The sequence below is a fragment of the Herpailurus yagouaroundi genome, unplaced genomic scaffold, assembly GCF_014898765.1.
Source record: "Herpailurus yagouaroundi ecotype Mexico unplaced genomic scaffold, PumYag 160, whole genome shotgun sequence".
NCBI lineage: Eukaryota > Metazoa > Chordata > Mammalia > Carnivora > Felidae > Herpailurus > Herpailurus yagouaroundi.
Window position 1 is genome coordinate 9,517,484 of NW_024412401.1, and position 24,816 is coordinate 9,542,299.

Consider the following 24,816-nt stretch of genomic DNA (forward strand, 5'->3'; position numbering starts at 1 on the left):
GCAAACTCACTAGTCTGAAGTATATCACTTGGTAAAAAAAAATTAAGAAGCATCAGAGAACATTCAGGTTTTTCAAGTAGGTATGAAGTCAAATTTCACCATTTTAAGAAGACACACTAAGGAATTTGAATGTTGAAAGTTGAAAAGTCTAGCCCCATCATCATATATGTATACATATAAACATGTATATGTGTATGCATCATATGTATATATATGTATGCACATGTATATCATCATATATACGTATATGTAAATCTTGTCATGTCCCAATATCTCATCCTTGTAGAAGATGGAAATTGACCTGACATCCTTAATCCTGAGTTTTCCTCTTTCTAAAGTGGGAATAATAATTTCTATCTTATAGATTTTTTTAGGAGATTAAATTGTTAAATGTAATTCACATGTAACTGTAATATAATCGACATGTAGGTATTTTTTCAATAAATGTCTTTTCAGATAGCGAGTTTTCTTTTTAGTTCAAGTTAGAAAGTATGGCTGACTATTTCTGTAGAATTAGGACATAAAATTGGGGTTTAGAAAGAAAGTATTTATACATGTATCTATTTAATATATTTTTTAATTCAGCATATGGATCAAGACAAAACACTTGAAATGTGAATGGCTAATAATATATGAGAAAAAGCTCAGATGTACAAGGAGTTAAATACAAATTAACCATAAAATGGATTTATATTTATAAATATAATGCTTATTATTGGTGAGTATGTGGGAAACAATTTCATTTTCTTCCCAGTAGTGCAAGCTTTCTTGGTGGTAGCTTTCTGTAAGATAATTGGACCCTATTGGGTGCTTGCAAAATGTTCATTCCTTTAGATTCTCCAGCCCCACTCCTAGAAATTTATCCTTAGGAAAAAAATAATATTTAAACAAGTATTTGTAGGGGCACCTGAGTGGCTCAGTCAGTTAAGCATCCAACTCTTGATTTGGGCTCAGGTCATGCTCAAGATGTGATATGGACAGCTATTAGCAACACCCTCTCAGTATGTTGTTGGCTGGGAGCTGGAAGTTGGGAAGGTATGTATGAGGGATTACCCGAAAAAAGAAGAAGCTATTGAAATACCTGTACAGTGTCATAATCAGAATTGTTACAAGGTGGCCTGGGTGCTTCTTTAGAATTTCTTAGAAAAAAACAGGTGTACAGGTGAACAGAGAGAATTTATAGGGCAAGAACAGAAGGATAGAGCAAGATGTTATTTTCATATACTAACCCTCTTGTGAATTCCCCATACCAATCAAAAAGAGAGACCACTAACTATTAAAAATGTTGCCCTCTGTTGATTTGAGGGCTTACTAAGAAAAAAAAAATTATCTAAAACTTGGAAATAAGCCAAAAAGGTTACTGTCTGTCTTTTCAAAGACACATGAAGTCATTATCAAACAAGTCTGCCCAAGGGTCATCTCCTTCCAGGGGTGAATGGCAAACAATGGCCCTCACCCTTAGCCAAACCAGCTCTCTACCTGTTTTTACATAGATTCAAACTAAGAATGGTTTTTATAATCTTAAGTGGGAGATGAAAAACTCTAAAGAAGAGTTATAGTTTGTCATATGTAAACACTATATAAAATTCAAATTCTAGTGTCCATAAAGTTGTACTGGAATATAGCCATGCTCATTCAATTAGACATTGTCTACATTTTCAAGCTTCACATACTCCTTGATTTTTGCCTCTTAATAGGTAAGGTTTGCAGACCTTACCTAAGGGGCTGTAACTTTGTTTTATTGTTTCTTATTGATAAGTGTTTAGACTCAGGTGGTAGATTTCTTGTTTGTTATGGTTGATAAGTTACTTTTTTTTTTTTTTTTTTGCAAAGCTGCAAATAGGATTGTTGGTAGATAAGAAAACTCCAAAGGCTACAGTTTTATTGTTTTGCAAAAACAGTTTTGTATCTAATTTTGCCATCTTCTAACATACTATTTTCTGCTGTTTCAGCTTCTTACTCTCCTCCTTTGAATCAGCTTTGCCACTCCACTAGATCCTTTACTAACGACTAAGAGATTTTTTAGAGACTAAGTACATCTCTGACACAGGCGGACTATATATTCATTTGAATATTGTGTTTTTAATTATCTGAAAACTTATTTTGACACATTCTTCTAAAATTGGATTTTTATATTAAGAGAACCCTATAGTGGCTGCTGTGAGTTCAAATCACCTAGAGTTTGCCAGTCCAATCCTTCTCAGTATTTGCCTGCTTTTTTCTCATAATGCATCATGATAAAAACTAATACAGTCCCCTTGGAAGGTGGGTCCATTTGTCTTGAACTATATGCCACACACACACACACACACACACACACATAAATAGTGCATGACAATCAGCTGGGGGTGGGGGGCGGGGGAAGTGCCTGGTTTCCTACAAGAGGTTAGAAAATTGCTTACATTTTGTCTAGAAGTGCTAATTTCCTCCTATTGATGGTTTGTGAATTATATCACTCAAAAACCCAGACCAGATTTGGGACAATTTTCCCTTCACAGACATCACATGTTCAAGAGCACATGTTTGAAGATGTTGGTGAGGATGCGGACAAAGAGGATCTCTTTTGCACTGCTGGTGGGAATGCAAGCTGGTGCAGCCACTCTGGAAAACAGTATGGAGGTTCCTCGAAAAACTAAAAATAGAACTACCCTACCACCCAGCAATTGCATTACTAGGTATTTATCCAAGGGATACAGGTGTGCTGTTTTGAAGGGACACATGCACCCCAATGTTTATAGCAGCACTATCAACAATAGCCGAAGTCTGGAAAGAGCCCAATGTCCATCAATGGATGAATGGATACAGAAGATGTGGTATATATGTATACAATGGAGTATTACTTGGCAATCAAAAAGAATGAAATTTTGCCATTTGCAACTACGTGGATGGAACTGGAGGCTATCATGCTAAGTGAAATTAGTCAGAGAAAGACAAATACCATATGACTTCACTCATATGAGGAGACAAAACAGATGAACATAGGGAAGGGAAACAAAAATAATATAAAAACAGGGAGGGGGACAAAACAGAAGAGACTCATAAATATGGAGAACAAACAGAGGGTTACTGGAGGGGTTGTGGGAGGGGGGATGGGCTAAATGGGTAAGGGGCACTAAGGAATCTACTCCTGAGATCATTGTTGCACTGTATGCTAATTTGGATGTACATTTTTAAAAATATAAATAAAATTAAAAATTTTTTAAAAAGAGCAGTTTGAGCCCTGACCTGCAAGTTACAGTACAAAAGTCCAGAAGTCCAGTTTAACCCCTTCCAAGTTTCCAACTCCTTCTCTGAGAGTCTTCTAATGCTTACAGGATCCATTCTATTCACAGGGTCTAACTTTGGGCAGAGAGGCAGCACAGAACAGAAACTGGACTTGCTGGTCACATTAAAGCACAGAAGTTGGTCAAGATCCCCCAGTTACAAAGCAATCATACCCAGGGTATCTTCCTTCCCACAATGGTTCCCTTCTGATCACTGGGCTTCCTGCTCCCCAGTAGAGAAATCAGCAGACTCCCAGAAAACTACATCTTTGAGGGACTCCCAGCCTTCTGCCTTTTCAAAGGAACACCCCCGTCTTCTACATTTATTCTTTAGCCATTTCATTTTATAACTTAAAATAAACAAACAACCTTTACATTGTAAGAAAGGGTAGACCTAGAGCAAAAAGTAACAGAGTGGAAGTCTTTACTATTTCAGTAAACAGCTTACATGGGCAGCACCCCCACAGTGATATTTTAAATGAAAGTGTACTTGTGTCTTGTTTCAGTGCTTTGCTGCTGTAGGGAAAGAGGAAAGTGTATTCTTTCACAGCCATCCTCCCAACCCCTAGGTTTATGTGCAGTATTTTTGTATCTCAGAACATTACTGCCACCCAGCATTTAGTTTAGGAGAGTTTAATCCATCAAGGGAGGTTCAACTAGATTATCCCAGCAGGGAAGGGATGGGGACTTTGAAAGGAAACGATTATCCCAGTGGAGGGCTGGTGCTCTGCCTTGGGGATGGTTGGGGAGGGGGGCATGCAGCAGGAGGATGCGGGAGTGATCAGTCGGTGTCGAACAATGAAGACCATGAGTCTGGATTCTGAATCTCGGTGTATTGGACATTGGCTGGGGTGGGAGAGGTTAAAGATGGCCTTGGCCTGCATCAAGCCAAACTGGGGGTTGGCAGTGTCTCATTCCCTCAAAAGGCTCCCCTCAAATTTAAGATGAGTATAGTATGCACATCAGAAAGGTCATCCTGTAGCCGGTTACGCTGTTTATTTCCTTTCTGTTACCTCGGAGTCTTGCGTCAACCTCATCCCTACTCGGTCCTTTAGGAATTCAGGGACAGGAGCACACCCCCGATTGGGTCGCGAGAGTAGGAAGAGCAAGGCTCGGCAGCCGGGTGTTAGCAGTTGGGCAGAATGTCTGTGAACAACCAGTTTCCTCCAGAGGAGTCTCCCTCCCGCGAGAACTTCTGGAACACGGACCAGCCAGATTTTACAGAGGAGGCCGAGGTTGCAGCTACCAGTGGGCAGAGCAGGGAGTGGCGCTCTTCCTCGTAGGGATCTTGCGAAAGGTAACAGATCTGATTAAAGGGCAAAGGCACAGAATCTGGGGCAGTGCAACGGCTCAACTAACGGTCTCCATTATTATTATCATAACTGTGAACCCCTTACTTAGAACTGGGGTGAGAAAGAAACCGCGGAGAACCGGAAAGGTCTGCCAAAAGGACCGGACGCGAGAACCTCCAATTGAGGAGGGGGGTGGCGGGGGCGATTCCCACACCAGCAGCCAATCCAGCTGTCTCGGGGAGGAAGAGGAGGAGCCAGGGCCTCCCCCGGGACTCCGCACTGCTCCGCGCGGTGCCACCACTACAACTCGGTCGGCTCCGGACTCAGCGCGTCCGCCACCGCAGCCGCTTCCCCGCGCAGATATGGCCTCAGGTGCCACCCCCGCGGCGGTGAAGGTGAGATGAGCCGTCTCGGCGGCTGCAGTCCGCCCTGCTCCCGCTGGGTGGGTGGGGGACCGCGCCTTCGGGCCACGCGCCGGGCCTGTGCGCCCCAGCCACGGCCGGCAGGGTCTGGGGTCCGGCCCCGGGGGCGCTGGCCCAGCGGCGTGGGCTGGGGGAGAGAGAATGCTTGCAGTCTCGCTCCTCTCCCCCCACCCCTTGGGCTCAGAGGCACCTGCGCCGCGCCAGGAGTGGGCAAGTGGAGAAGGGCGGTGGGCGGAGGCTGCGCTTGCTCCCCACACTCCCCCCCCCCCCCAAAACGCTTCCCCAGCTCCACTCCTTTCCGGCGGGCAGCTGCTGGACTAGCAGTGTGGGCGCCCACAACTGCTGAGACCCGCCCCCGGTGCCGGCAGTACTCATGCTTCCGCTCCAACTCGGCTCGCTGCCCGCGGCCCACGTGGGAGAACTGGGTGCTTGAACTTGTGCGAGCTTCCGGTTTTTTTCTTATGCTTTCAAACGTAGGGCTTTTCTGTCCTGAAGTTTTCCCTGCAGCGCAATGCTTGGGGAATTCTGAGACTTTTTGACCTCACCGAAATGGAGTACCGGGCCGCTCCCTGTTTGGAGGCCTCTGGCTTTAAGCTGCTTTGTTTGCAACCTTGAAACAGTTAGAGATCGGTTTCCTTGTACCCTCGGACCTCACAGGTCTCCATACAAGGGATCTTTGTTCGGTGGAAGCTTTGGCCAGAGGAGGGCCCGAGTTCTGAAGGGTGCCTCGAGCTTCCCTGGGGCTTTTTAAATACATCCTGGTTGTAGTCTCCGGAGAGAGTGTAGAATTACAGAGCAATGGAAATATTGATGATGAAACTTCAGATCTCTTCTAGGTTGTTTATGATTGGCTAAGAACTCAGCAAATTTGTTTGACTTTAGAAATTCTTGGCGGATGGGATAGGAAGGTCTGGGGTAGATCCCTCTTCGGTTATCTCCTGATTCCTGCCTTTGTGTTCACTTCTTTTGGGAGAAGGCAAATCTCTGCGGTGTGTATTCAGCCAGAGTGATGAGTTTATTAGCCCTTGCAGCTCTTAATGAGACACTTAGAATGAGAAGGGGTAGGGTAGAGAGTGTTGCATTCATACTCAGACATGAAACTGAGCTTTGACATTTTGAAAAGAATCTTGCGTTTAACAAATATTTGTAGAAGGCCTCTCCCTTGTCAGTAGCAGAGGACAAGCAGAAAATGTTTACCATGCTTGTGAGCAAAGTAGGTGAGTTCCTTAGGTGCCGGTCTTTTAAGTGGGGATTTTCCTGCAGGGTTTGCTGGGATGGTGACAATTAATCTGTCTAGCACATGGTTGAAACTTATTAGATGTTAGTGCTTATTAGTGGGGGAGCTGAAATAAATTTTACAGGTCTTTTCTCCAACAATTATTTTGCTAGGTCTTATTAGATGACAGCTTTCAGTGGCTAAGCAGCGGAAGTGATCACCTTTCCCTTATAGGAGTACACTTAAAGTGACATTAGGAGCAGAGAGGGATGGTTATGGAAACAGCCTCCCTTCAGTCTTGTTTGACATTCTCCAGTCACACAATCCCTGTGAAATTAGTGCAGTACACTTAAGTGCAGAACGGGCATTGACTAGAGCCCTGATGTAAATACTGAATGACGTATATCTTTGGTCTTGGCGAGCTTCTGAATATAAAATTAAGAGGGACAAATAGTGCTAGGCCTGCTGGCTGATTGCTCTTTGAGCTTAGAAAGGTGACAGCTGTGCTTTGAGAAACCATGATGGCAACGCCAAATCCCTCAGACTGCTGAGGCTACGTCCTATGCAGGAGACAAAAGGTGCCAGCGTGCAGAGCAAAATGGGCTCTAAAAACCATACCCTGTCCCCAGATTGTGAAATGTAGAGCTGGAACATTTAAGACCACATAGCCACACAGACCCTTTTTGTGGACATAAAGCTGAGGCCTGGAAAGGTCGACTAAGGTGTCCAGGACTATACAGCTGGACCTAGATAGTGATAGAATTGGGCCCAGAGCCTGTGTGCCCCCAACTAGATGTGAGGCAGTTCCAAAATACGACATGTCCTGTTTTATTGTGTGAGTAGAGAGATCATGCAGCCTGCACCCCCCTGCCCGTGCCCACTGGCTGCTCTCCCACGTTACTATTAAGGATAGCTGTTGTCTGGGAGGATCTCAGGGAGACATCATCCTCCAACATCAGTCACGGGCAGGCTGTACGTATGACCATGCAGAGGGCTAAACTGGTTTTTGGCACCCAGACAGAACATTCTAAAGGGCTCTTTCAGCTGGCTATGGTTCCCCCAGGCAGCTGCTCTGGGGGATTAAAAATAAGCCTTATTAATCACGGTTGTTATCACAAGGAGGAAATACGGTTCCATCATAAGTGTGCAGTGAGCTATCAACAAAATGGTATGGAGAGAGACAGGCAAGTCACGGAGTCTAGACTGATGAATGGGCCTTTTGAGCCCTCCTTTTGGCTGCCTGAGTGTGGCTGGCAGAGGCCTTCAGACTGAGAGTCCTTGAGCGACTCTCCGAAACCAGGCCCCAACTGGAAGGTAGAGGCCAGGGAGCCTTCATTTTTTGCCTGGGGTCACAGTGGCATTTTGGACAGGATGCTTGTAAGGCCGCCCTGAGCATTGCCAGGCATAATAGTGCGTCCTGGATGCCTCCCCACAAAATGCCAGTGGCGCTCCTGCCCCCTTGTTGTGGCAGCCAGAAGTGTCCCCATGGGTTTCCCGACACTCCCAGGAGAGCCAGTACACGCTGGGTTGAGGGACCTGGGCCAGATCCCTGAGGCAGAGACTACCTGGTGAGGAGATGCCGGAGCAGCCCAGTTTGCATTCCGACCGGCAGAGAAAGACCAAGCAATAGGGGGCTTTTTGTTGTTGCTTTGAGGGATGTTCATTTTTGTTTTGTTTTTGCTGGAAGTGGGAAGATATACAGAAACGGTGACAGATATTAATGCATTATTTCACTTGATTCTCATCATTCTATAGATTAAGGATCTCCTTTTCAGTACTGATGAGCAAACAGGTGATATAAACTTTTGCGTCCAATGGACTCTAATCCCTAACTGTGATTGTGATCATGGTATTCTATTTTTTAATTTTTTTTAATGTTTATTTTTGAGAGAGAGAAAGCGTGAGCAGGGGAGGGGCAGAGAGAGAGAGAGAGAGACAGAGAGAGGGAGACACAGAATCTAAAGCAGGCTCCAGGCTCTGAGCTGTCATCACAGAGCCCAACGCGGGGCTCGAACCCTTGAACTGCGAGATCATGACCTGAGCCTAAGTCAGGACGCTTAACCGACTGAACCACCAGGTGCCCCATGATCATGGTATTCTAGTCTGTGCCTCAGAAACATCTGAAGCAATCGTTTTCAAAGTGGATGATGCATCTGCACCCACCTTGGGGATTTGTTAGAAATGCATGTTATCAGGCCTACCCCAGGCCTGCTGAATCAGAACCTCTGGGGGTTGGGGGGGGTCCAACAATCTTGGTTTTAAAGAGCCTCAGTGTATTCAGAAGCCCACTAGAGTGTGATAGCTGCTGACCCAGGGAGCTTTGAAAAGGCCAGGTTTCTGCACTCTTAACAAGCCCTTCAGACGCTTCTTGGTGTTCTAGTTTCCCATGGCTGCTATAACCGTTACACAGACTGGATGGCTTAAAACAATGCAGATGTATTTTCTCGAAGTTCTGGAGGTTAGAAGTGCAAGAATGAGTCCTAACTGGGCTAAAATGGGAGTGTCAGTAGAGTGGCTCCTCTTGGAAGATCCAAGGGAGAGTCCGGTCCCTTGCTTTTCCAGCATCTAGAGATCACCAGTGTTCCTTGGCTCATGGCCCCGGATCACGTCACCTTCTTTCCCATTTGACCATCTTATAAGGATATTTAGGGCCTACCCAGATAATCCAGGATAATCTCCCTGTCTCGAGATTTGTAACTTAATCCAGTAAGGTAACATTCACAGGTTCTGGGGCTTAGGACACAGACAGGATCTCTTTCAGGAGCGTTATTTATTTAGCCTCAGCTAGTCCAGATTTTGGCAATTCGTGGTCTGGGCCATAGGGTGGGGGTGCTCATTTCTGGCTGCACATTAGAACTACCTGAGGAGCTTTAAGAACACAAACCTTGCCTTGCCCGGTTAATCAGAGTCTCTGGAATCTTGGACCTGAGCTTCAGTATTGAAAGTTCCCTGCAGGATTCTCGTATCCGGGAGCTGACCCAGGGGGAACACCGAGAACATTCCTGCTGCTGTGCCACAAGGGAAGGAAAGCTCTACAGAATACAATTAGCATTGAGGAAAATCCTTCTCAAAAAAGAAAAAAAAAATTGGCCATTTCAGGAGGTGAATTATATCTTCAAGGGGGGTGTCTACCCATTAGAATAAACATCCTGACTTTGCAAGGGGTGGTTGGTTAAGTAAAGCTACGGATGTTCTAAGCCCCAAGGTTATCTCTGATCAGAATATCACATGACCAGATTAGTTTCCCAGTGCCGCCATAGCAAAGTACCGCAAACTGTTACTTAGGCAACAGATGTTTATTCATTGTCTGGAGGCTGGGAGGCCAAGATCCAGGTGTCAGCACGGTTGGTTGCTTCTGAGGCCTCTCCTTGGCTTGCAGTCAGCCAGCTTCCTGTGCCTCACACGGTCTTCCCTCTGTGTGTTTGTGTTCCTAATCTTGTTTTATAGGGATACCAGTCGTAGTGGATTAGGGCCCTTCCTGTGACTTCATTTAACTTTAATTACCTCAACAAAGATCCTATTTCCAAAAAGAGTTGCATTCTGAGATATTAGATATTAGTGCTTCAAAATACGGATTTGGGGGGAACCAGTTCAGCCCATAACCATCACCTACAAGGGTGGCTTACGGAGAAGGGCATCTTGTCCGAGATGGAGCCACCAGCTATCTGGACCGTATTGCAGGTTTTCAACAGGCCACCCAGACTGAGACATTTGGCCACTCTGTCCCCATACAGCTGGGCTTCTGGGATTTTGCAAGGCCCTGGGAGGCTCAGAGCCAGGTTGGCTCAATTAAAGGAGAACTTTTGTCTCTTGTGCTTGCCAAATAGGTCAACGGCAGCCGGGGCTGCAGGACTGAAATGCTCAGATCAGGGATTGCTGCCAGCTTGAGCTCTGGCCTTCTTGCCTCCTCGTGAGCTTGAAGCACTCAGAGGAAGACCACCTCTCTGGCAGGAGCTAGTCTCAACTGCTTGGGGTTACGGTGTTTTGAGAATGCCGTCGTGGAGTGCTAGGTTCCTTCAGGTAGTGTATCTGGGCCTCAAAGTGATGGTGAGTGGTTCTTGAAACCAAGTGGGATATGTGAAATCTCCTGGGTCTAGGTACCAGGGGAAAAGGACACAGGATAGGGGGTTAGTGTGAGCCCTTTTAGCATTGCTGGAAATAACCATTCTGGTCAGGTAAGCCAACATTTAGATAAAATGCTTTTGCACTCTCAGGAAGTCAAACTCTCTTCTCTTTTGAAGGAAGTTGACTCGGTGGTCTCTCAGTGGGAAAGTGTGGAATGAACCAGTAGCTGTTATAATTTGGCAGTGACCATGATTGACCAGGTTGGGGCCGGGGGGGGGGGGGGGGTCTCTATTTTAGAACTTTATCTGGTGTAAAGTGACCTAGGAATTCCATCCTTGTCTCCAAACATATTTATTTCTAGCAGTCTAGGGTTTCCTGGATGGAGGGCTGATGCTTCTGACCCAGAGGCCTGGTAAGGTCCTGTCGTTGCTTCCTGAGTGTGGATGAAGTCACTGATGGAGAGTCCCCTCCCTTCTTAGGTGTTTGCGTAGATGCCAGAGTCATTATTTCTGTTCGCTCTGTGACCCCGGTCCAGAATTTGACCTCTCTGGACATCAGTTTCCTTAATACACGGAGACAGAAGAACTTTCCCAGTACGGTATGATGCTGTAAAGGACTCCAGGGGATATTGGAAGGTAGTAGTACATCGTTGTAGTTGAGCGTGAAAGACCTAGGTTCCTATTCCAGCTTTGTTCCTTACTTCTTGGACAAGTTTCTTAATCTGATGCTTTTTTTTTGTTTTGTCTTTGGTAAAGTGACTGTGACACTGTGGGGCCTGTCTTGCAGGGTGGTTGTGAAGATCATTTGAGGTAAGGCATCTGAAACACTCAGCCTAATGCCTGTGACTTGTAAGTACTCAGACACAGTTACTTCATCACTAAGGCATTAGCAAGGCAGGTACTAGATGGACTGTTGAATTGAGAGGCTCCACGTGACACCCAATTAGGCCATGGGTGCTTGAGAGAGTTCCCTCCTAGTTGTACTTTGCTGTGGAGCCAGCAGGTGGCAACATTGCCCCATTCTGGCACTGCCGGCCTCCCTCCTCAGCAGAAAAACGGTTAGAGGTCTATTTCCCCGATACGATATGGCAGTACGCAGTTTGCTACATGTGTTCTGTATCCCTTTTGAGATGTGGTTTTCCATGAACAATTGGAGCCGGTTAGATGACTGGATGTGTTCACCTATAGGTAATTCCAGTGCCCGAGACCCTGTTCCAACCTTCTGGGGAGCGGTAGCAGCTCTTGCTTTCATGCCCAGTGAAACTACGTGTTCCTGTCTGAGGGCTGAGTTACCAGCTACCGAATGCAGTCATGCAGCCAGGGTGCTGCGGACTGAAGCTTGGGGCTGCTGACAGCGGGCCCAGGGGTTCCAAACTTCAGCAGGATCCCTGGTTGGCATTTCTTCATCGCTGCTGCGAGGCTGGGCTAGCTTCCCCCAAACCGAGGTGGTTTCACAACAAAGTCTGTGTTGTCTCGTATGTACAAGTCTGAGAATCCAGTATTGGATCCGGACGTGAGATGCCCTGGCCCAGCGAAAGGAAGGGTTAGGATTATATAAAACCGAATTTAAAAACTTTTTTTTTCTGTCAAAATTGGCATGGTTTAAATGGACTGACTTAAATGAACATTTCTGTTGATTTCAAAACTGCAATGTGGGTTTTGTCTTATGTGGTAGCAAGGTACGAGAGAAATGTGGGGTCGGCATCGAATGTGTAACCTGCTGTGGTTTTAACATACCACAAGGTGGCACCAACTTCAAAAACTGGTTTAGCCACTTGAGGACGTTGGGGGGATATTTTCAAAGGTCTGGATCCTGTAACTAGCAGTTCTTCAGTAAAATCTCACTAAATTACCTGCGTTGTTTTATTCTGTTTGGTTTTCCTTCCAGAAAACCGCGGGCCAGAGAGGTGGCCATTTTCCCACATATTAAAAAGAAGTCAACTTGTGTCACTTGATCTGAAAATCACTCAGATGTTCAGTTAATTCTTAACTCTGGAATTTTTTCTCAAGGAGCTGCTTTCTTTCATTTAGTGGAAATTTTACTCCAGTGACAATAGATTTAAAGCTTTTTGTTGAAAAAAAGGAAAACGTGCAGGTCACTTTCCATTCAGTTTCTAGTAAAGTGTCCTCTCTTTAACCTGTCATCAGTAATTTAAATCCTGTTTCTCTTTGAGGAACTGTCAGCCCAGGAAACCTGAATGATTTCAGCCATTGAAGTTTTAGTTAACTGTTCAGTTAATATTTAGTTGTCTTTGTAATTATTCTTGTTTGTGTTTCTTAGTCATCAAATTAAATTAACTCTGGAATTGCAGTATCAGGTTCCTGTAACTCCGATTAGCACCTGGAGACAAGGACTAATAAGTTCATCTCTGGAAAATGCAATACAACACTTGAACTTAAAAAATTTAGAACTTGTTGGGGTGCCTGGGTGGCCCAGTCAGTTAAGCGTCTGACTTCGGCTCAGGTCATGATCTCACAGTTGACAAGTTCGAGCCCCTCATTGGGCTCTGTGCTGACAGCTCAGAGCCTGGAGCCTCCTTTGGATTCTGTATCTCCCTCTTTCTGTCCCTCCCCCTCTCGCTCTTTCTCTCTCAAAAATAAATAAACATTAAAAAAATTTTAGGGGCGCCTGGGTGGCTCAGTCAGTTAAGCGTCCAACTTCGGCTCAGGTCATGATCTCGCCAGTATTGAGTTTGAGCCCCGCATTGGGCTCTATGCTAACAGTTCGGGGCCTGGAGCCTCCTTCGGATTCTGTGTCTCCCCCTCTCTCTGCCCCTCCCATGCTCATGCTCTGTCTCTCTCTCTCTCTCTCTCTCTCAATAATAAATAAACGTTAAAACAAAAAACTTTAAAAAAATTCTTTTTAATTTAGAACTTGCATTACTTATTTATATTTATCTATATATGAAGGATAGTTTGATTTTATAAGTATACATGAAGCTAACTTTTTATGCTTTTTCAGACTCTTCTATCATGATCTGTTACAGCTCTGTGATTTCAGTGGCCTAGGAAAGAAAATCTTTCTTGTTTCTTTATCAAATGGCATAATGAAGAGAAATCATTACTGGATGGGGATACAGAATATTTTCTGTCCTGGCCGTCTTTTGAGCATTCCTTACTCCATAACCCATTTAGTAGAGAAAACAAGATTGGTTAGAACCACATGCCTCATTTTTAGGTTTGCTTTTCTAACTTAAGCTAGTTAAAGTACCTTTCTATGCTACCTTTGTTATTCCCATAGTCAGAAACAGATGTCATATAGTCCAAAATATGTCCCATGCATTTGGTTATTTCTGGAATACAGAAGGCTCTCAAATGTGTATTGAATGAGTGATTGTTTTTCTGTGATGTTCAGTTTTTTTTTTTTTTTAATTTTTTTTTTTAACGTTTATTTATTTTTGAGACAGAAAGAGACAGAGCATGAACGGGGGAGGATCATAGAGAGCGGGAGACACAGAATCTGAAACACTCTCCAGGCTCTGAGCTGTCAGCACAGAGCCCGACGCGGGGCTCGAACTCACAGACCGTGAGATCATGACCTGGGCGGAAGTCAGATGCTCAACCGACTGAGCCACCCAGGCACCCCTGTGATGTTCAGTTTTTTAAAGATAACTAGGACTTAGCAGGAATGGTGAAGAGCATATATGTATGAATAAATGAACTTGCATGAAATAATGGTTTTGTTTACAATGAAAAATGACCAAATATGTCGTTTTCTTATTGTCTCCTTTAGATTGGAATAATTGGTGGAACAGGCCTGGATGATCCTGAGATCTTGGAAGGACGAGCAGAAAAATACGTGGATACTCCATTTGGCAAGGTTCATATCCAGTTAGCAGAGACATACCGGCCTCTTCCTTTCTTCTTGCTGGCTTGGTTTTTAAGTTAAAAAGAACTTTTTTTAAATTGCTTTTGTCGTGGCAGCACAGGGCTCTCTGCCCCCGGCTGAGAGGGGCCAGTATTCCTGTCATTGGGCTCTGCCAGCTGAGACCGTGTCCCTAAGAGTGCCTTGGACTTCACAGGATTCAGAACATGGCTTTTGAACGTGCACACACAACTTCTCAATTTTTATCTCTAGAAGCCAGATACTCATTTCAGAGACCGCAACTGCACTTCTTCAGACCTCTGCATTCAAATCAGCTTCTGATTCGGGCCTGTGTGTCTTCCATACTAATTTTGGAGACAGACTGATGACACACGGTAGCAAATAATGCAAAGTGGCCTCTTCTCAGTAAGCCCTGGCCCAAAGGGGGGATTTCCTGAGGATGCAGAACACAATAGCATAACTAAACTGGAAATAAAACACTCCTTTTCTGTTGCATGGAGGCTATTTGTTCTTGCAGCTCTTGTGTCATCCAGCTAGGATGAGGTGTCTGCCTTCTAATTCCATAGTGCTGCTTCCAAACTCGATGGTTCTCCTGGTCCTGTAAGATCCCTGCATCTGGCAGTCTCAACCCAGTCCTCCTTTTCATCCAAGGCTATAGATTGACCTTATGTTCTCTAAGTCCTGCTTTTGCCTTGGCTCACTTCACGGTCTCCTGTTTTCTTAACACCCCCCCCTCCCCCCGCCCCCTTCAAGTCGTCGGGACCTTCCTCTCCATTATCTCAGGTCGTCCCATGACCATCTTAGACCTGGTTAACATGGCAAACTGTTCCAGTGCGGAGTCCTTACATTCTGTGACAGCGAACTCCTTTCTGCACCTGTTCTTGTACCCGCCCGATTCCCTTGACACATCTCTCTTTGATCGGTGTAAGTGACATCAGAATCCCCGGGGCGCTTGGCTACAAATAGTTCTTGCTAAGTGCGGTCTACCCCATGCGCCCAAGGCAGCTCTCCAGGTCCTGTGACTTTCTGTGCTTGTAGAAGGCTCAGTATTAGTGACTAAGTTAATCAAATATAGACTCTTGTACTTCTTTAAAAGCATATCTTCCAAGTTCTCATGAATCCTTTTGTGGTTGAACAGTGGAAGTGGCAGTTTTTAAATTGTTTATATATGAGTGTATCCACGTCACTGGGTTGTAACCATTTTTCATTATGTTCAGCCTTCTGATGCCTTAATTTTGGGGAAGATAAAGAATGTGGACTGCGTCCTCCTTGCAAGGTAAGATATTCTAAGCTTTTTGAATGTTGGTACCAAAGGAAGATTTAAATTTGACCTGAATTCTGAAGAGAGTAATGACACAGGATTGAGTTTTTATGTGCTGGTGGAGCCAGAGCCTCTCGGTCACCTTTATTTACTACTTATGGTTTTGGGGTAAATTATCTGGACTCTGGAGAACAGAGATCTCACCCCACCCCCCTTAGACTAGGCAAGTGGTTAGAGTAATTAATGAGCAGTACAGCAAGTCTGACAAAAATTGAAGCTTCTGGTTTCAGTTCTAACTTCAAGAGGAGAGAGGCTTTCTCATGTCCGTTGTTTCTCTTCTTTTTTAAAAAATTTATTTTAGAGAGTAAGAGTGTATTTGTAAGCAGGGGAGAGGGGCGGAGGGAGGGAGAGGGAGAGAGAGAGAGAGAGAGAGAGAATATCTCAAGCAGGCTCCATGCTCAGCTTTGAGCCTGACGCAGGACTTGATCCCACAACCCTGGGATCATGACCTGAGCTGAAATCAAAAGAGTTAGTCGCTCAACTGACTGAGTCACCCAGCCACCCCCATTGTTTTTCTTCTAATAAGGCAGACTGCTTCATTCACGACCCCTGGTGTAGTAACAGTTCTAGGTTTGCGGGGAGTGGGTTCCCTTTGGTATCCACACTCTGTTTTCTTGACCAGGCTAGGACTATTCCACTATTACAGAGGGGGCAAATCATTTTTATCACATGGTTGGAAATTAGACTACATAGATTAGTTTTCTGTTGCTGTAGAACAAATTAGCACAAATTTAGCAGCTTAAAACAATACACACTTTCTGAGCCCCAGGAGTATGGGTGCAGCTTAGCTGACTCCTGTGTTCAGGGTCACACAAGGTCACACAAGGTACACTCAGCACTTGTTCTCAACATTTGGAGCTCCGGGTCCTCATTCAGGCTTAAGTGCTTGTTGGCAGAATTCAGTTCTGGGGGCGTAGGTCATAGGATAGCAGCCTGCTTCCTCAAGGCCAGAAGGAGGGTGTGCTCTAGTACATGCTGGCCAGGTGAAACCTAGTCAGGAGAGTGACCCCAACACCTCTGGTGTAGCCCATTGGCTGGAAGCAAATCTCACATCCACCTGCAGTGGAGGGAGGAGGGAATTAGGTGGAGCGTGAAAACGGAGATCACCCTAGAGTCTGTTTGCCACACCCCTTTTTAAAAAAAAATATTTTTAATGTTTATTTATTTTTGAGAGAGAGACCTTGAGAACCAGGGAGGGGCAGAGAGAGAGAGAGACAGACAGACAGACACAGAATCCAAAACAGGCTCCAGGCTGTGAGCTCTCAGCACACAGCCAGCCCAATGCGGGGCTCAAACTCACAAACCATGAGATCATGACGTGAGCTGAAGTCGGACGCCCAACTGATTGAGCCACCCAGGTGCCCCTGTCTGCCACACCACATTTTTAAAACAGAAGTGACTTTGCTGAATTCAGTAAAACTAAATTTAGGTTTAGATGGTTACATGGGTTGATTTCAGGCAAAATTCTTTGTTAGTCTGTGGTCATTGCGGGAGGATTGATTAATTTTTTCCAGGCTCTAAGAGAAAACAGCTAGTGGTGTGGCCCCATGGTGAGGCTTTTATACTACTGCCAATTGAACTGAATTGTGATGGACTGTGAACTATTTGTCCCTCTAATGTAGTGTTTCTTTTTTTTTTTTAAGATTTTATTTCATTTTACTTTAAAAAAAAATTTTTTTTTTATTTGAGAGTGAGAGGGCACGAGTGAGCTAGGGGCAGAGAAAGAGAGAGAGAGAGAAGCAAGGCTCACCCAAAGCGGGGCTTGAGCGGGGCTCAAGCTCACCTGATGTGGGGCTCGAACTCAAGAACCGTGAGTCATGACCTGAGCCGAAGTCAGATGCTTAAGGACTGAGCCACCCAGGCACCCCTAAAGATTTTACTTTTGAGTAATCCCTACACCCAACATGGGCTCGAACTCACAACCCTGAGATCAAGAGTTGTATGCTTACCAACTAAGCCACCCTCGTGCATGTCTAGTGCAGTGTTTCCTAACTGCTTTTTTTTTTAAATGTTTATTCATTTTTGAGAGAGAGAGAGAGAGACAGAGAGCAAGCAGGGGAGGGGCAGAGAAGGGAGACACAGAATCCGAAGCAGGCTCCAGGCTCAGAGCTGTCAGCACAGAACCCCTATGTGGGGCTCGAACTCATGGACCATGAGATCATGACCTGACCCGAAATCAGACACTTAACTGACTGAGCCACCCACCCCTCTTGTCTACTTTTGGTTTTTGATTTTCTTTTGAAAATCTTTTTAGTGTTTTGAAGACCAGTCTTAGGAAAATGCATATGCTTTCTGGGCATTCATGAACCCCTACCTTCTGAGAAGTCATCTGTCAACTCAGGATAAAAACCCTGATAAGCTATTCCCTGATAAGTCTGACATTATATACAGAGCATTTTGATGTCTTACATAATTCTGTTGGTAAAGATTAAAGTTTTTTTTTTTTAATATAAATATGGGATGATATAAGGGATATTTAATAACAATCTATGGTGCAGGTAATATCCATTTTACAGATGAAAAAAACTGGGCTGAGAGAGCTGAGTGGCTGTGATGAGATCACCCCAGTAGTAAATGGCAATGCTAGGATTTGGACCCAGGCAGTTTTACTCCAAAGCTCAAACTTAATCGTCATTCTAGAAAGAGATTTGTGTGTGCTCGGTTACTTCCTTGAAAGCTTACCTCTGTATTACCACATGTAAAGGACACTGGACTTGACACTTTGCCTTTCTGTGGTGGAACATTCCATGTAGTATTGGTAGTTTTTCAAGCAGCCCAGAATAATTTTAACTCTATGAAATACTGCTTCTATTCTAACAGTATTCGAGTGCCCTGCTCACTCATCTGCTGTATTCTTCCCACAGGCATGGGAGACAGCACAGCATCATGCCTTCCAAAGTCAACTACCAGGCGAACATCTGGGCTCTGAAGGAGGAGGGCTGTACACATGTCATAGTGACCACAGCTTGCGGTTCTTTGAGGGAAGAGATTCAACCTGGTGATATTGTCATTATCGATCAGTTCATCGACAGGTGAGCAGATCATTGAAGATGCTTTAGGCTCATGTAAGATCATTCCCAGCTCAAATGGACATTTGGTGGGTACCTGGGAGAGATGCGGAGGGCAGGCCCACAGACTTGCTCTAAGCTTTTCATTGTGGGAGTTTTAAACATCTGCAAAACAGAATAAGAATCTCTCCGGTTACCAGTTCCCAGCTTTGCCATATATCAGTTCACTATAGCCTGTAACTTGAAAAGATAAGGACTCTGTTAGAAACAAGCAAATCACTTAATATTTCCTTAGTATTAGCAGTCTAGACAGTGCTCCCCTCTTCTCTACCATCTTAGAGACTTTTGTTAAGTTGGTTTGTTCAAATACGGGTCCAGAGGGGGGGGTCCACTCATACATGCATGAGCTAATAATGTTTCATCCACCTCCTTTTTTCCTTTTTCTTGTTATTCTGTAGTGTCCCCCATCTGGATTTTACTGACTGCATCCTTAAGTGTCACTTAGGGTGTTCCCTTGTGTCCTGTGTTTGTTGTAAACCAGTGGGTAGCTCTGGAGGCCTGATAAGAACCAGGTTCAAATTCTTGGCAAGAACCCTCCCTTCCGCGTTGTACCAGCAGGCACGTGATATCTGCTTGTCTTTACACGGTGTTAAGGTTGATCATTTGGTTCAGGAACTACGGACTTCTTTGTATTTAATTGCACAAGTAATTTATAACTGTCCTTTACCAAAAAAATTCAGTAGTAATAGACTGCCAAGCTCCTGGGCTTTTTCTGGACTTAGAAATAGTTAAAGAGGTCACAAGGGAGAATGGGTGGTCTCCTAGGGATTCCTGCCTGCTGCACCCTGCCCCCCTACAATTCATGGTGAAAAGAACCACCTCCCAAGGTGTTTTGGATGGAGACAGGTGGCTGTGCTCTGCACCTTGAGTCAGTGATGGGGAGAAGTAGCAGAGTGGAAGCCACTTGGTGGCTCCTACTAGAGTCCCCAGACCATGACCTGTGTCTATCACTCCCTTCCCATCTGCTCTGTCTGAGTTTACTACACCCACACACCTCTCATACCTCTTCTATGCAAGGAAAGTTTATTCAGTCTGGTTCTCTGTGTCTTCTGCCTGCGAGGGATCTGTTCTAGTTAGAGTCCATCAGAAGCATTCTTGATTATTCCCTGATGGAGTGAAACTGTTAGGTTGAACTACATGAAATTGACCATTCTCTAGGTCAGAAATGGTTGAATATCAGCAGTTTCATGTGGCTCCACCTAACAAATAATGGGGGTAGACGAAAATCATTACATGACCTTCATGTATCATTTTTCCTGTCATTTTTTCAGCACCTGACACCATATGTTTATTATTCATCTTTCCCTCTAGAATATAGGCCATGTGAGGGTAAAGACCCTATCTGCCACTTTTATCCCTAATACTCAAAACAGTGCATGGCCTGTAGTTGCTCCGTCAGTATTTATTTTTAAAGTTTCTTTTCTTTATTTTGAGAGAGAGCGCGAGTGCATGAATAGGGGAGGGGCAGAGAGGGAGAGAGAATCTCAAGCAGGCTCCACTGTCAGCGCAGAGCTGGACACGGGGCTCGATATCACAAACTGTGAGATCATGACCTGAGTTGCAATCTAGAGTCGGACACTTAACCGACTGAACCAGCCAGTCAGTATTGTTTAGCAATTGCATGAACGTGATCGTTCGAAGGAAGAGAGAGGTTGGAATTCTTGATCAAAATCTCTATGGTTGTCAAGAGTCCCTGTGCTTGGAGGTAATGACTTGAGAAAATGGCTGTAATATGCTTGTGTTTAATAAAGCAGAGTACATGGGCTGCCTGACTAGCTCAGTCAGTAGAGAGCATGGGACTCTTGACTTCAGGGTGGTGAGTTCAAGTCCCACATTGGGTGTGGGGCCTACTTAAAAAAAAAAAGTATAGCAGAGTATAAAACTCCGTATTCAGACTGATCCAAATTTATTAAGTATCATAGATGGTGCTGGAAAGAAATGTCTGACTTGGGCATTAAGCCTTGGGTTAATTTGTTACTTAGATGGTGTAACTGTGGTGTTTGCCAGATATTTTCCTCACATATAGCAAATGTAGATGTTTCCCATACTGGCTCTTTCAAGAAAGCAGTTGGGGTGATGGAGAAGAGAAAGAGAACAAGCGTTGCCCTTCTATGTGGTTTCGTTCCGTCGTAGCACTCCTTAGCTGTGTAACCTTAACACCTTCCGATACCTGTTTTCTTTTATGTGAAGTGTAGATAACCTGACTCCTTGCTCTTACCTTGGAAATTCAGAGTCTAGCAAGTGCCTTTTATCCAGCACGTACTACCTTCCCAGTACTTGGGTGCCATTATTGTGCTTGTGGCATGTGGGTTGGGTGGGTCTGTAGTTAACATTATTTGGTAACAATAGAAGAGACTTTCTCTTAAGGGAATATCATTTAGAAGAAATCTGAAGTTTTATGTTGATGACATATCGCAATGATGACATTTTGGATTTATTGGGCTAGATAAGATACTAAAGCTAATTTTACTTGTTTCTTTTACTTTTTTTTAATGTGTTAGAAAACGTAAAATGACTAAGTGGCTTGTATTATACTGCTATTGGACAGTGTTTCTGAATAATGCTGCCACTAGCTGGGCCAGGTAACCAAGCTTGGGTACGTACCTGAGTCACCGTGAGTAGGTTCCTGTCATAGGAGAGGAGAATCGGTACTTTTTGCCTTATGAGTAATGGCCTTCGTGTATTTAAGGTAAACCTTGGTGTGTTCAGGCAGGCACCTGATGCGTTCTCTGGGTGATGACCTCAGACACAGAATGGTGAGCGAGCGGCTGTGCTGTTTGTAGCTTGAGGTTCCCGTAGCCACCCACCCAGCCTCAGCTTGGGTGACAAAATTGCAACATTCTGCAAAGCCACCCAGTGGGTGATAGCCACGGGGACAGGAGCCCTGGATTATGAGGTTTTCTCTTGGCTCTGTTTATCCTCAGCCAGATCAGCAGCCCGTTGCCCTCTCTTAAATCCAGGTTGAGCCCCACATTGCTTAGGCTCTTTCTCTCTGCACTACATATGGATTCTTCTACAGGGACTGATCTAGAAACATATTTTTGCTTACTGCTGTCACTTTGTCGGCACATTATCTTAGAGAAAATATCCTTGTCCTAAAGTGGTCATCAGAGGATTAAGTGGGATTGTTTTAATATCCCCGACAGAAACTTGTGATAAAGAATCAGGAAGGAGTAGTGTGACTATTCTTACTTAATAGATGGCAGAACTAAAACATGTCATTTTCTCTGCCGTCCATAAAAAAAGTGTCCAGCATAGAGAAAACCACCACCAGCCTGGCTTATCAGCCAAGCCTACCTTAGAGGCCATTAACGTTAAGAGTGACAGCAGGCTCTGATTTTATGGTGGTTTTTAAAATGTTAGATTTCTACCCTAAAAATGAAATACACCCTTAAAGGAGTATGATGGACTAGAAGCTCTTTTAAGAAAATAAGCTCATTGTCCTCTTTTTTTTTTTTTTTAAAGTTTATTTATTTATTTTGAGAGAGATGCATGAGTTAGGGAAGGGCAGAGAGAGAAGAAGAGAGAGAGAATCCCAAGCAGGCTCCACACTGTCACCGCAGAGCCCCGTGTGGGGGTCGAACTCACAAGCTGTGAGATCGTGACCTGAGCTGAAACCAAGAGTTGGACGCTTAACTGACCGAGCCACCCAGGTGCCCCAAGCTCATTGTCTTCTGAAAGTAATTTTTTTCTCTCCAGCTGTGTTCCAGCCTGTGAAAAGTTGAAAGCCTGGGCCTGAGAGAAGGGGAATCCTGGGTGTGGCTGACATGGAGAGAGCAGGACAGCAGACAGGTGGGGAGGGGAGTGGCTCCAAGTATTTTTGGGGTGTGTGCAGTCATGCATCTCTTTCTCAGACATGCAAAGAAATGCCTTAGCAAATATTTAAAGTGAAAATAATATCTTGTGCTTATGATTAGGGCAGCTGTGGAAAGCAAAATGGATGATCTAGAATTTAAATACCAGAAGAATGTGTTGGTTTTGTCATTTTCCTATTCTTCCTACACGGTGACAGGTTTCTTCACTCTTCCCTTGCCCTGGGTCCTGGGCTTCAGGCACAACGCTTTTCAGAAACCAGTTACAAATGGTGTTCTACAAGTACTGAAAACTTGTAGGAGGTTCGTCCACAGTAAGTTTTTTCAGTGCCTCATGCCTTCTGATGGAACTGGGTTTGATTGATCCATTTCTTCTACCTTGATGGAGGTTCTTGTTGTCAGAGCCACAGGTCATTTGACAGTTCGGGATAAAACATGGTTAAGAATGGGACTTGTTTCACTCCTTGACAGTCATTCCATGGTCATTGCTTTGAACTAGGGAAGGAATTTGATCTTTCTGTCTGTCTTAAGAGACTGTTGAGAGGCTGTTTATACTTTAAAAGGATCTCACAAGGGAGATGCTCCGAGATTCATAATTTGGGGGTTCTTCTGTGATGCAAACCCTTGTGTGTATAGCGTATACCTGTCACCCCGAACTACTGACTCTCCATGTCGTGCCTGGTACACATGGGTAGAGGATTCCAGCAGTTCCATACATGACTCTTCTTCTCTTCACCATCAATCCTGATAGTTACTGAAAGGAATTGAATTCTCTATATGTGGGTACGCTATTTGGAAAGATACCCACGTTCTATTAAGTTTTTGTTTGTTTTTTTTTTGTTTGTTTGTTTGTTTTTTAAGATGCAGATTAGTAGGACCCATTAAACTGCTATAGCTATCGGAACTATCTCGAGCTGGGGCTAGCAAACATCTGTGAAGGACAAAGATGAGATTCTTACTTTCTTTTTTTTTTTAATTTTTTTTGTTTCAACGTTTATTTATTTTTGGGACAGAGAGAGACAGCATGAACGGGGGAGGAGCAGAGAGAGAGGGAGACACAATCGGAAACAGGCTCCAGGCTCTGAGCCATCAGCCCAGAGCCCGATGCGGGGCTCGAACTCACGGACCGCGAGATCGTGACCTGGCTGAAGTCGGACGCTTAACCAACTGCGCCACCCAGGCGCCCCTGAGATTCTTACTTTCTAATAGTGGCTTTTATCAGGAATGTTATGCAGATAAGGACTTTTTTTTTTTAAACAATAAGAAAAATACAATAAAAAATTTGAGATGAAAAAGAGGGTGTGATTCCTACTGCCAGATGTTTTCTGCAAAATGCTGTTAACATGTTAGCCTGTTACGTTTGAGGCCCCCAGTTAGGTTCTGGTGGAGAATGCAGTGGGAGAAGCCCCAGCTTAGAAGTGAGAACGTCCAGAATTGTTCCCTGGCTTTGCCCCCAAACTCTTTTGTCACTGAGTGTCCTCATCTGCAAAATGAGGGTGCTGGATTGGTTCTTGAGTTGATAGCCTCCCTCTTCCTAGCGTTCTTTTTTCACTACGTCAGGGAAAGGTTTGAGTAATGTGGCTGTGATGCTTGCTTGCTTACTCATCAGGAAAGTCCCGCTGTAAACACAGTGGTAAGGGATTATGTCAGTTTATTTCCCCCTCCCAAAGCCCTGGGCTTCCCCCCTTGAGGTCATGGTGTAATATTGTTTGAACGGGCCCCTGCCAAGGACTGACCCGGAGGTTGAGGTGTGCTCTGCTGTCCATTATATCACCAGTCTTTGAACTTCTGGGGCATGGCGTGGATTTTTATCGGTACTAATGGGGCTTCTGGTAAAGGATTGCACAGGAAGCCCTCCCTTAGCCCTTTTTCCATGCCCGTGAGCAGCTGTTTCAAACCCTGACTGCTTCCTGCCCCTCTCCTTCACTCTTAGTTGAGAGTATTACTTCTTTATGAAAAAACAGAAGCTATTAGGCATAACTTACCATGTTCCTTCCCCCTCCCTCTCACCAGTTACTTGCGTGCCCAGCCTTTACCATCTTTCTGCCCACCTGTCCAGGAAGCAGGGGCAGCTATACCCACGTTCCCGAGAGTTTCCTCATTCTGCTCCGCAACCTAGTTCTCTTATTACTGCCTCGCTTCATAGCCCTTCTCTTATTAAAAATGCTGATAAGCTCCCAATTTGGGGGTTATTACCAAGTGCCACAAATCCCTTAATCCTGTTCACCACGTACAAGTGTAATTTTCTCAGTCTATGGTTGAAGAGACTTAAAACTCAAAGATACTGGTCATTACTCTCTAGTAAGTGGGACCCATGGAGTTTGAAGTCCAGTTAGCATCCAGAGCCTGTGACCTCACCCACCCTTCCCACACAGACTTCCCAGCTGCGCCTTCCCCCTTCAGATCCCACTGGCCACTAGATACAGGACAGGGTCCCAGAGATACCTCACACTTTGTAATTCAAGATTAAATTACCCCCCTTGGATGTCTTCTAACCCCACACTCTCACCCCACCTCAGCTCTTCCTTCCCT

General features: G+C 44.7%; 1 protein-coding gene across 3 annotated transcripts in view; it reads left to right on the forward strand.

Moving 5' to 3' along the window:
• The first annotated feature begins 4,400 nt into the window (after window positions 1–4,400).
• The window catches only part of MTAP (methylthioadenosine phosphorylase), a 48,737-nt gene continuing 28,321 nt past the window's right edge, over window positions 4,401–24,816 (forward strand). Inside the window, exons 1-4 of one of the 3 annotated variants that reach the window (XM_040481377.1) lie at window positions 4,401–4,950; window positions 13,991–14,077; window positions 15,301–15,359; window positions 18,269–18,436. In XM_040481377.1, the coding sequence (XP_040337311.1) occupies window positions 4,918–4,950; window positions 13,991–14,077; window positions 15,301–15,359; window positions 18,269–18,436 (347 nt within the window). In that variant the 5' untranslated portion in view covers window positions 4,401–4,917. The remainder of the gene's footprint in view (window positions 4,951–13,990; window positions 14,078–15,300; window positions 15,360–18,268; window positions 18,437–24,816) is intronic. The other 2 variants (XM_040481379.1, XM_040481378.1) reach the window with 2 other exon arrangements.